The sequence below is a fragment of the Otolemur garnettii genome, unplaced genomic scaffold (assembly GCF_000181295.1).
Source record: "Otolemur garnettii isolate 467f Iridium unplaced genomic scaffold, OtoGar3 scaffold00103, whole genome shotgun sequence".
Taxonomy (NCBI): domain Eukaryota; kingdom Metazoa; phylum Chordata; class Mammalia; order Primates; family Galagidae; genus Otolemur; species Otolemur garnettii.
This window is the reverse complement of record NW_003852498.1, coordinates 781,264-795,579: the sequence shown is the minus strand read 5'-3', so window position 1 is coordinate 795,579 and position 14,316 is coordinate 781,264. Positions and strand designations below refer to the sequence as shown.

Here is a 14,316-nt window from a genome sequence, read left to right as displayed (position 1 = left end):
GAGTCACATAGATCTGGATGTTAGAGATAAACATGCTACTGCTGATAATTTCATAACAGGTGTTTCTCTTTTCTTCTTGTCTCTGACAGTTACCCGGCTGTATGTGAATTCTTACAGCACAATAACTTGTTATCTATACTCCGAGCCCATGAAGCCCAAGATGCAGGGTGAGCATTTTGAGGGTCTGTGAAAACCATGCAGCGCCCCTTTGCCAGAACTTCCTCATTTTGCTCAGGCTGTGCAGGCCCCCTTTTCCCAGACTCATGCCCACAAGGAATTAGGTCTTAAAATTGTCTTCTGATGGATGACACAGGTATGGCAGAGTCCTGGGGAATTGGTGGCTGCAGATATGTTGTAAAGTTCCCTTTAAGGTGCTTCCATCTTGAACTTGAGCAAGCCACTTTCCAACTTGTTTTCTTAAACATTGTAAGGGAACCTTCTTTTATTTCTCTCTGTCCTGCTTTTACCCCAGCCCTGCAAATGAGCAAATTATCAGCTACTTCTCTGCCTTGGTGGGTAATAAGAATAAGAACTTAAAACATTTAACACATCACACGTTGTACTCAGCCACATATGCATAAATGTATTTGTGATATATGTGTATATGACTTAATAAAAAAAAAGTTGGAAAAAAAAAAAAGAATACCTTCCTGATCCCTTTACAGTTTTATAGGAAAAAAAAAAAGAGACATTTAAACAAAGGGAAAATATCCATGGTTCTAATTACCAGATGAGAATATAAAACTGATTCTGTCTTGTCTGGTAAATTTTTAAGATGTAGACCAATTTTAAGTTTTTAGAAAACTAAGAAATATCTGTTATTCACTTTAATGGTATATTAAATCCACATTAGAGAAAAACCAGCGTAATTAATTTTAAGATTTGAGGATTGATACCAGTTCTCAGTAGGCTGAGAGGCATTGTTTTCATAGTCTGGAGTTTCTGAAAAGTAATACTTCTTTTTTCAACCTATATGCTAAAATTGGAAATATTATAGATGCCGTATCTGTAATATTCCTGAATCAAGACAGATTCTGAGTTACGTTCAAAATTAGATGTTTGCAGTCAACAGATATGAACTGATCAGTGTGTTAATAGCTGATGTTTGAAGTACCTTGTTTGTGTACCCAACCAGTCAGGTCTTCAAATAAATTTTCTCACTTTTTAGGGCTTTTATAGTGTCACTATACTGTTTTAGCTGACTTTTCCAGTAGGCTGACTGCCCCTTTGGGACAGATTAATCTTAATCAGACTACACACCTGAAATCAGTGGCTTATTTGAAATTGTGTTAACTGCATCAATTATTAACAAGGATTTTTTTTATTTAAAATATGCAGTTGATTAATTCATTAGGAAAATTGAGATTGTGTCATCCAGTTTCTTTGTTCTTGTTTGTCAACAAGTAGGCACAGCCAGCCTCAGTCTATAAAGTCAAGCTACTAGGAGTAAGAGTGTTACATCTTTCATGATAATTTTTACTTCCACAACAAGGCTCGGTCCCATAATCAGAATAAGTACTTCTAGGACATTTCAAAAGGTTTTTAAGGGTGAATTTAGGGGTTGGAGGGCGATACAGTATGTCTGAGTAGTTACAGAAAGAGAGGAATCAAAGGAATTTTAGAAATTATAAATTTTAAAGTAGCTATCTATCTAAAAGTATTTTTTTGAGCTACCTTTAAAACCAACTATATTAAGAATGTTTAGTCTACCACAGAACACTGAAGAAAAAATAAAATTTTGTGTTATAGTGGTGTTTCTAAGCTGATATTCCTTAAATCTATTATTTAGCAGTCATGAGATACCTTTTTACCCTGATGGAAAAGAGCCAGCGTCTCCTATATTTTTTGATTATGTGAAAATTAATCATGTTTTAAATCAGTTTAGTCTTAATAGAAGAAAAGTAACTGGATTTTTGGTTTATTTTCAAAGTTCTTGTGAATATTTTATTTTGTTATTGATTAGTTATTACTTTGCTAAAAAAGTCTTTGACCTCTAGACATGAGCAGAGATTGGTAATAAATAAAATTCTAAATTAGAGACAGCTTCAATTTTTAAAATTCTTAGATTGAAGGAGATATCCTCTAAAGAGAAAATTGCTTAGTCTAGCCCAAATACTTACATATAACCTTTACAGAATTATTGTAGATTTATAGATTAATTGACCTGGTTATTTGTCCTTATGTATTGCTCTGTACATTTGATGTTTTATGTCAAAAATATTGGCAGTCTTATGCAAAATATGGTGGCCCAGAAATATCTGTGAAACTTAGCCTTTGCCCTCTCTGTTGAACTCATGAAGTATGATTTTTTCCACTAAATTCCACTCTTCCCTGAGGTTTGCAAACTTTGTAAATACCTGTCTGGAAATTGTACTCTGATTGTACTCTTCGAAACCTGAAAAAGAGTGACGTCTGTATAGAACAGACTTCAGAGAGAAATTTTTTAGTGTTATGTAGCTGAACCTCTTTGAATAATGAAACTTAAACTAATTTGATTTTCTATTTCTAAATCTATAATGTTGATGTATTTTTTTCTATACTAGCCTTGTTTTAACTTGTATTTATTGTTTTTTAGGTATCGCATGTACAGGAAAAGCCAAACAACAGGCTTCCCTTCTCTAATCACAATTTTTTCGGCACCAAATTACTTAGATGTATACAATAACAAAGGTAATTGTTTTTAAATCCTTCTTGCAGTCTTATATAATGTGTATTCTTAAGCTGTTTTATTTTGGTTCAGTCTTAAGTTAATTGTTGACCATTCTTTTCTTCTCTTACTTTTTCAGTTATTGTATGATACACAGTTTGCGTTTGTTCTCAGGGATACAGATTCAGTTGGTCAGTGGTTGGGACCAGGCGCTGTTATTTTTCAGATGTTTTCTAGGACAGTTTAATATGTAGCAGAGTTGACAGCTGCTGCTGTGATAGATGTAGACTTTAAAAGAAATAATAATTAGAAGTAATCCAAAATCATGCTTCTTAAAAAGCATGTGGATTTAAATAATGGGGTGATTGTGCGTGGAATGTAGAAAAAGAAGCAAAAAAAAAAGAATAGAAAAGGTATAGCTTAAAGTTGAAATTCAAGTTGCATTTATTCAGCACCTACCCTGAATCAGCTTCTGGGCTAGACAAATGTGTGTTTATTTCTTTAAAATATTAATTAAATTTCAAATATTATTAGCTACTTCACCCCCTCCTTTTTTTAATACAGAGAGAGGCCCTGTGGTTCGTTACAGTGCTCAAGGTCACTCAGTTAGGGCGTAATGAACTGGGATCAAACCCATTCTTTGGTTCAGTGTGCTGTGCTTTCTTTCTGAAACTCCATACCTGTGTGCCTCAGAGTGATAAAAAAAAAAATCAAGAGAGCATTATATGCTTACTGTGGGAAAAAGAGGGAGAGCCAGCAATGTATCATTACTTTATTTCATAAAAATAATCTCTTTGTTTAGAAATAACGTGAAGTGTGTGTAGCTGTCAGAATGGGTCATAAATGTGAAAAAGCCATGAACTCCAGCAGGCACTGGTCTGGATGTTAGACACGGGCAGCATGTCTCAGGGTGACTTTCTGAGATTGAGAGAAATGGACACGTGAAGAGAAAGACAATCAGATGATCTGCATAGTGTCACACATAGCCCAGGAGTGGCAGAAAAAGGCAGCCTGGTTTCCAAGGCCATGTGAAAACTCTGGGAATTAGGAGTCATGCCCCTGGCTTAGATCAGTTGTGATGGGTGTCCGACTGTGATGGGTGGCCTAGGCCTGGTGTCCAGGATACCTGATGTGAACCTTGGCCACCTTTGTTCCCAAGCAGCTGTGGAGTGTCCTCCGTCCTTAACAGCTCATTCCCTTGGTTTCCCTCACATATTCCATCCTCCAATTCCTCTTGCTCAGAGCTAGACCCTACCCCCCATATCTGCCAGAGTTATCAGGGGTCCTGCTTCAAAAGGCAAACCTCAGTGCCACCACATATTTCATCCTGGCGTGCTTCCTCCCAAACAACTCCCTGTGTCCTAGGGATGGAACATGTGACTCTCAGACTCCTCTCCCCGCAGTCCAGAGAGTGGCCTGTGCTGGATGGAGTTGGCTATAACAATGCAACCGTTTCCACTGCTGTTCTGAGTGTAGACGGTCCTCCCCTTGCCAGGAAGCACGGCTATCAGTGGGTGCAGTGCAAATTCTGTCACAACTGTGGGGTGCAGGTGTGGGTAGTGGGCACAGTTTCTGGAAGAGAGGAGCTGCCTTTAGTAGTCCATGGGAGGAAGAATGTACAGTCAAATAAAACACATTCTCTGTATGCACATCTTGTAGGCAGTTGGCAAAGTAAGACATTGGGGTGATTTAACAAAACTATAAGACCCAGTCTGATGTGACGGGTACCTGTGATCCCAGCTACTCCGCAGGCTGAGGCAAGAGAATCACCTAAGCCGAGAAGTTAGTTGGAGGTTGCTGCGAGCTGTGTGACACCATAGCACTCTACCCAGGATGACAAAGTGAGACTCTGTCTCTAAAAAAAAAAAAAAAGACCCAGTCTGATTATTGATTAATTATAAACTAAGAGAACCAAACACTAAATTTGTTTGACAGGCGATAATTTTCTAGAATGGTCAGAGAAGCTCTTCATATTAACTATAATATGGATATGAAAGAATGGTTAACATTTGATTAGAAAGAAGGAAATGTAAAGTCAAGGTCAGTGAATTTTGTATGAAACTGATGGTTGGGTGTGGATTCTCAGTCTTGCAACCAAAGTCCCCTGAGGTAATGGCAAAGAGCTCAGGAGCTCGGTAGGTCATATTGCACATCTCACCTTGATCCTATAATTTATCAAAAGGATATAGATTTTATTCTATAGCATTAGATATTTTCCTATTAAACCTAAGAAGGAAATGCCCCCCCAAAAGTCATTTTCTTACCAGAGACTAATTGCTAAGTGGTACTTACTATGCTTACAAATTTTCTGATCTCTAAACACAAATAGCAAAAAGAAAAAAATGAAGAAAATTGAGATATTACTTCATAAAAACAGATTAAGACTCTTCCCATATGTTACAATTCTATTGCATGATACCAATAGCTATTTTTCACATAAGATGTGTGTCGCTTCTTTTTGTATAGTTCTGACTGAACAAGGTTGAGACTTAAAAAAAAAAAAAACAGACACCAGGATATCATTTTGTGTTTCTGTCACTGTGTTCTTTGCCCTCTGGGGTAGATCGCTTATCTTATCTCTTAAGAAGGGGATAGAAGCATTTCATCTTGGGAACCTTTTCATAAAAGAAAAAAATTTTTTTAGAAAGAGATAAACCGATAAGGAGAAAGCTGTATCCTTCAGTTTGAGCATAATTTCAAAAGACTTTTGTGTAAAATTTCTGAAGCACTTTAAAACTATTATGCTAACAGTGTATATACATTATGTGGGAGTGGGAGTCAATTATTCACTGCTAAAGTGAGAATTACTGTATTTGAATAAAATTAATGTTAACTAGAATTTTTAAAAGCAGTACAATAAAATTGGACTGCAAGCACCTTCCAGACACGGTCAGTAGAAAAATAGCTCTGAATAATCTGTGATTTGATTCTTAGAAACAGGTGATCATAAAGGACTCTGCAATTATAACCTAATAGTTAAAGTATACTTTGATTCTTAAAGCTCTGTGGATTATGACAGCAGTCATACTCTTCAACAGAGTGAAAGAATGAGAAAAATAGGTTTATTCTGCCTTCTTAAAGCCAACTTAAAACAGATTGTAATCAGATTCATTTTTAATGTCCTGTAGTTGTGATTAGTAGTTCACACTTGCCTGAAATTATGATAAAACCTCTGTAAGTTGACCACCCAAGGGACTGTAACAAACCAGCGGAGGTGTTCAAAATAAGGAACTAGACCTACTGATCTGTACGTGTAGTGCCTGTTTGGTCTGTGAAAATTAGGTCAGTATAAGGAGGTGGTCAGTGTTGGAGGGTGGTCAGCTATGGAGGCTCTATTCTAATAGGCAACATTCAGAACATTCTGTGGACTCGACTCAGCGTCCCGTCCCTTGATGGAGCCCACTGAATTCTTTCCAGCCTGTGCCAATGTGCCTTCTTTCCTGTCTTCCTGCTTCTGTTTCCTCACTCTGACAACTATTGGAACAAGATGCCAGAGCAAAAAATCGTTGGCTTAAATCACAGCTCTGCCATTAAAGAACTAAAGAACTAACTCATTTAAATTTTTAGGACATGCAATGACATCTCTATAAAATGAGGGGGAAAAAAGTTCTTTTGTGAATAATACATACAGTTGCTTTGAAATAACATGCCATGCAATAGTAAGATATATCATCATTGAACATTTTATGTCATTACTCTGCCACGTTAGTGCTGGGCTTCACAGAAGCAGGCAGGTAGTACCCCTCTTCCTCCACTTCTTACGTAGGACTGTGCTGTATGGCTCAGCTTACCTTTATGACCTCGTTCAGTACTTCTCTCTGGGACAACCTTTGCTTTAGCCAAATTATTCTGGTCATTGGCCTGAACGCTTTTGGCTTTCTGTTCTCTACGTCTTTGCCCATGTGCTGCTTTTCATCGAAATACTCTCCTTGCTCTTCTGCCTATCTGAACAGACTAGACCCACTCCATCTGTGTTTCCATGAAGACTTTTGTCATAGATCCTGCTCGGAATGTCTGAAATGCTGGTCATTTTTTTTTTCCTTACACTTAGCATTTACTATTTTTTTCTAGTTAGATTTTTCATACATTCCTGTCCCTTCTTAGTTAGATTATAATAAGTTTGAAGCATGCGGCTTCTTGATAGACATTGTAAAGCCAAGTTGCATGCCTCGTTCATGGAATGCAGTCAGTAAAGGCATTGACTGAAGTGTTGTTGTTTTTTTTTTTTTTCCCTGAGAATTAATAGCAAGACAGTGCTGAAAAGTACCCAGTCAATATTGACTCACAGATCTTCATCTCACTTTAAATTACTACTATAACCAGTGCTGATGCACTTTCCAAATTGGAATTAAACATTGGCAGAGTACTTTGCACATTTGAATTGTGAGTATTCTCATGTATATTTGTAGATCTAAAGAAAAAGCCATTTCCTTTTTACTCAGATACACCAAGCAGAAGAAAAAAACAATGCAGTAATGACACATAGCTTTATTTATTTTTTAATAATTTGCCAGCTGCAAAAGCGACTTGAACCTTATCCACTTATCAGTACAGCACACCTCTATTGATAACTGGTTATATACCAAATACCATCCTAGGTGTTGGAGATATAAATGGTCTTTGCCTTGGTGTCCTTAAATATCTGGTAGTATGATAGACAGTAAAGAAATAATTTTGCCAGTATTTATTTATGTATATTCAGAGAATACAACAAAGAAAAGAGTGAGATATGAGATTGCAAATTCGTATGGGGGCACAACTCTGAGGGAGTGGCATTTAGGCAAGCTCAGTGGGACTAAAATCTCTCAGGATTGAGAAAGACCATGGCAGATGTCAGTACTGGCTTAAGTGACTCAGTTTGGCCAATAACTGTAATGAACCTCTGGAAAAATGTGTTTTAGATCTTAATATAAACGCTTCAGTCTATTTTCTCCCTAGAGATCCCCTGTGCTTCAGAAGAATCTAATGTAAGTGACGGTAGCTTTCTATGTGGGGTACCAGCTCTCCGTAGTTCATTTGGGTTGTTGGGTGGGTGGGTGATGGGACAGGTGGATGAATATACAATATATATACAGAGAAGTAGAAACATACTTTCCAAGGTTTGTATTCCAGTTCCAGGAAATGCTAGTGACAGTAAAATTAAGGACATTTATTAAATAAAATATATTTTAGGTTTCAGAGGAAAAAATCTAATGGCAGCCAAATTAATTGAGCAATCAGGACCAGAGATTAAAATGACAACCAAAAAAAAATCAATTCAATATTAAAGTAATTGACAGAGAAGTAAAAAAATTGAGTTTAGAAGATGGACATGAGACATATTGTTTGCTAAAATTCTGTAAAAGTCTGCTCTTTTTGATAAGGAAAATATATATATGATGTCTTAGATGTATAAACTAAATAAATTGCTGATGAAAAGCATTATAGTCTTGTAAAGACTTGACCTTTTTGATATCCTCATCTGTTTTCAAATGAAAAAGTAGTCATGGGATTCATGAAGATGCCATTTATAAATAGAGAATCTCTGGGTTGAAAGGAAGATACCATTGTAAGGGAAGACTGACTTGCTAATATAATGACGCAGGGTCATAAATTACCTGAGTCATAATTACCCAGACTAATAAAAGGGTAAGCCTTTTATTAGTAATCATGACGTGAACATAGAGGGGCAGATGCCACGTAGCAGAAGCTTGCTTGGTCCCCTGACATTTACCCAGAGACCTCCGTTACTCTGTCTGCACATGTGGTGTGGCCAGATATGAGAAGCTCATTCCATACAGGACCACAATTTTTTCCCAGACGATCCAGGAATATCTTTCACTAAGTAACAGATGTCTGATACCCCTCTGTTTTAGGAGCCAGATTCTGAACCAATTAGATCAGATCCGTAACCTGGGTGAGAGAGGGAGATGAAAGGTCTCTAAAAGGAGAGCTGAGTCTGTGCCCAGTCTTCCCTGAGTAACTTCCCTGCCCCTTGGCGGGAGAGGGAGATGAAAGGTCTCTAAAGGAGACTACAGTCTTCCCTGAGTAACTTCCCTGCCCCTTGGCGGCAGCATGTCAAGAAGTCCGTTCCCCTGCAAAGTTGAACCATATTTTATAGCAAAGGTTCATTTCCATAGATTCTGAGGCTTGCCGTGAATCATGGATGTGCCCTTGAGCTTCATCACCGTCATAAACGTTTTCAAAGCATTTTGGTATCCTTACAACAACAGGTATAAATATGATCCTATTCATTACTGATGAAAGGCTGGGACACAGAGGGGTTGTGTACTTCCCCTAAGCAAGCTGGTGCCAGATTGCCTCATCTCAAACCTCAAGATTCTCTTAACTGGTTTTGAGCACTCTTTGCCCCAGATCACTTATTTCAACGTAGTACTATGTACTCATGCTAGTATCTTGTGATTTGATGTTTTCTAACAAATGGTAGGCCAGTGGGTGTGCTTATTTTTTGACTAAAGCTAAAAAATTAGAAAGACACCCTCCGCCCCCCAAAATAAATCATTACTTCAATTATTTGATAGATTCTTATTCTTTAACTCTCTGAGAATATGATAGCATTATATGTAAGATACGTATACACTAAAATGATAACTTGATAGAATTATTAAACCTTTCATCGGTATTGAAAGATGATACATAATATAAAGAGTTGATGAAGGAACAGAGGGACAAAGCAGAATCTATGAACAAAACCTTGGCATTAACCCCTTTTATTATCAATATGAATTAGTAGAAAAAAGCGTGTGTCAGCATTTAAGGCTGAAGAGAAATTGAGGTTCAGAAGTCTTGATGGGTTTTCAGACAGATCACCCCTCTGAGATGGAGGAATAAAATCCACTACAGCAAAGTTACAACATGAAGTCCCCTGTCTCTGCTTTTAACAGCCAGGACTCTTTCAAATGTGTAATTAATCACTGTGATTATCATTGTATTTACCATTGTCAATTATCACCATCACCTTGAATGAGATAGCTCGATATATTTTCTTGAAGGGATTAGGATGGCAATATATTTAGTAAATGTAAGTATTTCCTTTCTATTGTGATAGCACGTTATACATACGCTATTTGTTTTATCCTATTTTTTTTACAATTTTATTTCATTTTTATTTATTTTTTTAATTCCTTATTAAATCATAACTGTGTACATTAATGCATTTGTGGGGTACAATATGTTAATTTGATATACAATGTGAAATGCTTACATCTAACTGATTAACATAATTATTCTTATAAATAGCCTATAATAATAGTAATACAAATGACATTTTTGAGCAATTACTTTGTTCCAGACACTATTCAAAGAATTCTATATATAAATCCATTAAATCTCTCAGCAACTCTACGAATTATGTTATAATCTTGATTTTAGTGATGAAAGACTAGAACACAGAGGGACTGCATGCTTTGTCCCAAGTCCACACAATGTGCTGTCTCCTAGCACAGAGACTGAGAGTCAGCAGCCTGACCCTGGATCCCACAGTTCACTTCTGCCTGTGCTTTTCTGCCTCAGCTCTATTATGTGAAAAGTTCCTGGGCAGTGTCTGCGCTAATCTGCTATTCAACTCACGGCTTCATTATGGTTAGGTGACTGTTCTTTAATAAAAAAAAGAAAAGCTTTTGAAATAGAGAGTCATTTGTTACCGCTTTTAAAATTACATGAGTGTTATATATCCAAATATCTGAATTATTGAAAGAATGAAGTTAAAGTACCTTTTACATTTTTCTATAATAAATAATTCATTTCTCCTTTTAAAATGTATCTGCTAAAGTATTTATACTTTTGCTTTTGTTTATCGGGCTCCGCTGTGAAAGTGCCATTGCTGCAGGCCACTTTCTAAACAGGTTAGTTTTAGTCCAGTAGTCACTTACACATTTAAATAATGAAAAGGAGGATAAAACGGATAATAACCCATTAAGATTTAATATTTAAAGCTTACTCTTCAGTATGTATGTTAATCAAATTAGTCTACACATAACCTATCTTTGCTCTAATAAACAATCTTCTTGATTTCATAAAAATTACTACTCTGTAGTTGTAAATTTAGTAAGTTAAATAATTGTGACACTTCAGCGAAGTAAAATGCAGTGTGTGGGCAATCCTTGCTTTACCAAAGCTTTGCGTATAGAATTACACAGGGTTTCCCTTACGCGAGACCTTTCTGGGGGATGAAGGCAGCGCCTCATGCTGAATCCTCCACACAGATACATTAGCAAGCGCTTTTCCCCTGCCAGTTGAACAACATCCATCAGGATATATCTCACGGCACTGATTTCCCTTTCTTTGGTAGATGTAGTGGTTATTTGATACTTAGACTGCACAGAAAACTACTCTAGAAATCTAATTCTGCATAAAGCATCTAATGGAGAAAGAAACAGTGAACATACCTCCTGTAAATCATGTTAAAGATGTGAATAAATGGGTCATCCTTTGCAATTCATTATCTGGAAATTCTAGACCTGCAAGAGACTCTTCCACTTTATCTTAACGGTGTCCAAAAGTCTGCCATGACCCACGGGAAAACAATGTTGCTATCAAGTGTACGAACTTAACTCAGTACCAAGGATATCTTGGCGATAACCTAGAACCATTGCAGAGTTACGGCGCAACACTTGATAATAAGTAGGACTTGAAGGTGAAAATGATGTAGTTGCCTACATATAATACTGGTTTTAAGGTGCCTCCCCCCAGAGTGTAGTTACCCTCAATAGCCATTTGGAGCTGGAAAGCATCACCTGCATTGAATGAGAGCAAGCACAGGCGTGGTGTTTACTCTGTCTGTGCTGTTTCCTCCAGTAGCTGAAAGCTTAAGCTAAATCTCTTTTTCTGTTTTTAGTCTAGGTTTGCTTAAGTCTCATTTTAGCATTATTATACATGGGCCATTACAAAAGTTTTGAGATACCCAAAAATCCAAAAACATAAAATTTATGCAGATGGACACAAATAAAGCCTTCCCAGCATCACTGGTAAGCTGAGCAAGTTGAAACTTTGTACAGAGGAATCAGAAAGGACACTGTCAACTTGGAATTGAAATAATGAACCATGACACAGACTGTCTCAAACCTTTCATAGGGACCCAGGCAACATACATTAAAACTTTGAGAAATATACCAGCTGAAACTAGTAAGGAACACTTAACTGCCAGTGATTCATTCTTATTGACCAAAAATACTTAATAGAAGACAGTAAAGTACTCTATGTGAAACTGTACTGTTGGCTTGGCACCTGTGGCTCAAGTGGCTAGGGCACCGGCCACATACACCTAAGGTGGCGGGTTCGAATCCAGCCCAGGCCCACCAAACAACAATGATGGCTGCAACCAAAAAATAGCCGGGCGTTGTGGCGGGTGCCTGTGGCCCCAGCTACTTGGGAGGCTGAGGCAGGAGACTCGCTTAAGCCCAGGAGTTGGAGGTTGCTGTGAGCTGTGATGCTATGGCACTCTACCCAGGGGGACAGTTTGAGGCTCTGTCAAAAAAAAAAAAAAAAGAAAGAAAAAGAAAATGTACTGTTAGAATGTATTCACAGTGTCTGACTGGGCATAAGCAACTTGCAAGGATCCATTTTTAATACCTAAATTCTCTGGAGAATTTAGATGTGAAACATTGCTGAGAATTATAAAATGGCAAATTATTAAAATTAGATAGTCATGCCCCCCTCTTGAAAAATTTGAAACTGACTTACAATACTTTACATTTCTCAGATCCCAAATATTTAATCTAATTTTATATATTATAATGTATGTTAATCATGTATATTAATTTATTTGGTCATTCTGAAAATTAGAGGACAAGTATTAGTTTTCCTATTTTACAAGTTCAGAAGGTAAAACTCAAATAAGGAGAAATATTTGTCCCAGTTTACATTCAAATACCTTCTTCAGACTTCTAGTCATATGTGGTTAGTTGTATTATTAGTATTTGATGAGTTATATATTTCATGTTTCTGAAAATATCCTTTTCTTTTTCACTTTGCCAACCTTCTTTCTTTCTTTCTCCATCTTCTTAGTCATTTTCTTTATTTCATTTTATTTATTCATTTATTTTGAGACAGACTCACATTCTGTCTCCCCCTTCACAGCAACCTCAAGCTCCTGGGCTCAAGTGATCCCCCTGCCTCAGCTTCCCAAGTACCTGGGACTACAGGTGCCCATCACAACAGCCAGCTAGTGGTCTCGTTCTTGTTCGGGCTGGTCTGGAAGGCCTGAGCTCGGAAGATCCACCCACCTCCGCCTCCCAGAGTGCTAGGATTATAGGTGTGAGCCACCGCATCTGGCCCTCCTTTTATTTTCTGTGTCTGTTCCCTTAGGCCTTTTCTTCAACCAATAAAGTTGAGCATCAGACACATTCCAGACATGCTACAGTAACAATATAAATGAAGAAAAGAGTTCTATCCCTTCTTTGTCCCTTCCACTTAACTTTACCCAAAATACTATATTTAAACAATAACCTGGTTCATGATTTGCTAATACTATACTAAGGGAAGTACACATACGTATATGCACACATAAACAAAATCTTAAGATTGGCTCATATTGTTTCACAGAAATATCTAGTACAGTTTTCTTCCTCATGTAGGTCAGAGAATGCCATGCATGTTTAATGTAGGAAACTTGTAATCAAGTTAAGGAATGTGTTGTAGATACCACATAGGATGCATGTACAAAGTTTAGGAGGTATACGAAGCTTGAGAAAGGTATTTCTACCTAGTGAGTAAGAGAAACGCAGCCAAGGCTAGATGTGGGCAGAAAAGGGTTATATGTAGTTGAGTGCATGTGTGTCCTTGATACAGACAAAATCATTATCTCACAGCTCCAAATAAGTTCTGCATACCTGCTGTTTATGAATAGTACTTAATAAAATATTTCAGCTTCCTCTAAGTTTACTCACTACATGGAACTTACTGAGTATTTGCCTATTAAGAACCCTGTGTTAGGTACTCTGAATCAAAGGATGTAAACTTCAAGTTTCTCAACGTGAAGAATATCATAATGCTCAAACTACCTAAAAATTGCAGACTTGGAAGTCATCTTCATACATGACTTGAAATGTACTTTGTGCCTAAGCTCATTAGTTACAAAGTAAAAATGAGTTGCTAGTTTAATCCTTGCTCACAAATACAGAAACCATTATGAATTGGTAAGTTTCCCTTTACCTCAGTGATTAATAATAAGAATAACAAAGGAATCTTTTTTAAAACAAGATCCATCAAGCAAGAATAGGACATTGAGTGGGGGGGGGAAGGAGACGGAGTTAGAAGTTCAGTTTAGATGTGGAAGAATTGTAGAGCCTGCATTCACACATGCTATGATACATAGGACAGAAAAGCATGTACTATATATGTGAATGTACATGTATATCTTTACAAATTTTAAATGAAAATTATACTCAAAAAAGTAATCATTATGAGAAAATAGAGATTTTTTTTTTTTAAATGCGTAGTTTCTCAGAATCAAAAGCCCCTTTTGTAAAGCATACCAACGTATAATGTAAAATGCGAGTGCTGGAGAGTGCCTTGGTCCTACCTCAAGAATTTTATCCGCCAAGCTGTTATGTCTCCTTCCATGATGTAGGACCTTGCCAAAAGAACACACTGATGCTAGTTTTTCAGCTAGGGCATCTGCAGATGGAAGGATTGGAATGAAAAAACATTCTGGGTCTATTATGCAATTT

General features: G+C 37.1%; 1 protein-coding gene across 1 annotated transcript in view; it reads left to right on the top strand.

The window, feature by feature from the left end:
• The window catches only part of PPP3CA (protein phosphatase 3 catalytic subunit alpha), a 145,646-nt gene that overhangs the window by 90,214 nt on the left and 41,116 nt on the right, over nucleotides 1-14,316 (top strand). The window contains exons 6-7 of the mRNA XM_012809289.2: nucleotides 90-167; nucleotides 2,576-2,670. Coding sequence (XP_012664743.1) covers nucleotides 90-167; nucleotides 2,576-2,670 — 173 coding nt within the window. The remainder of the gene's footprint in view (nucleotides 1-89; nucleotides 168-2,575; nucleotides 2,671-14,316) is intronic.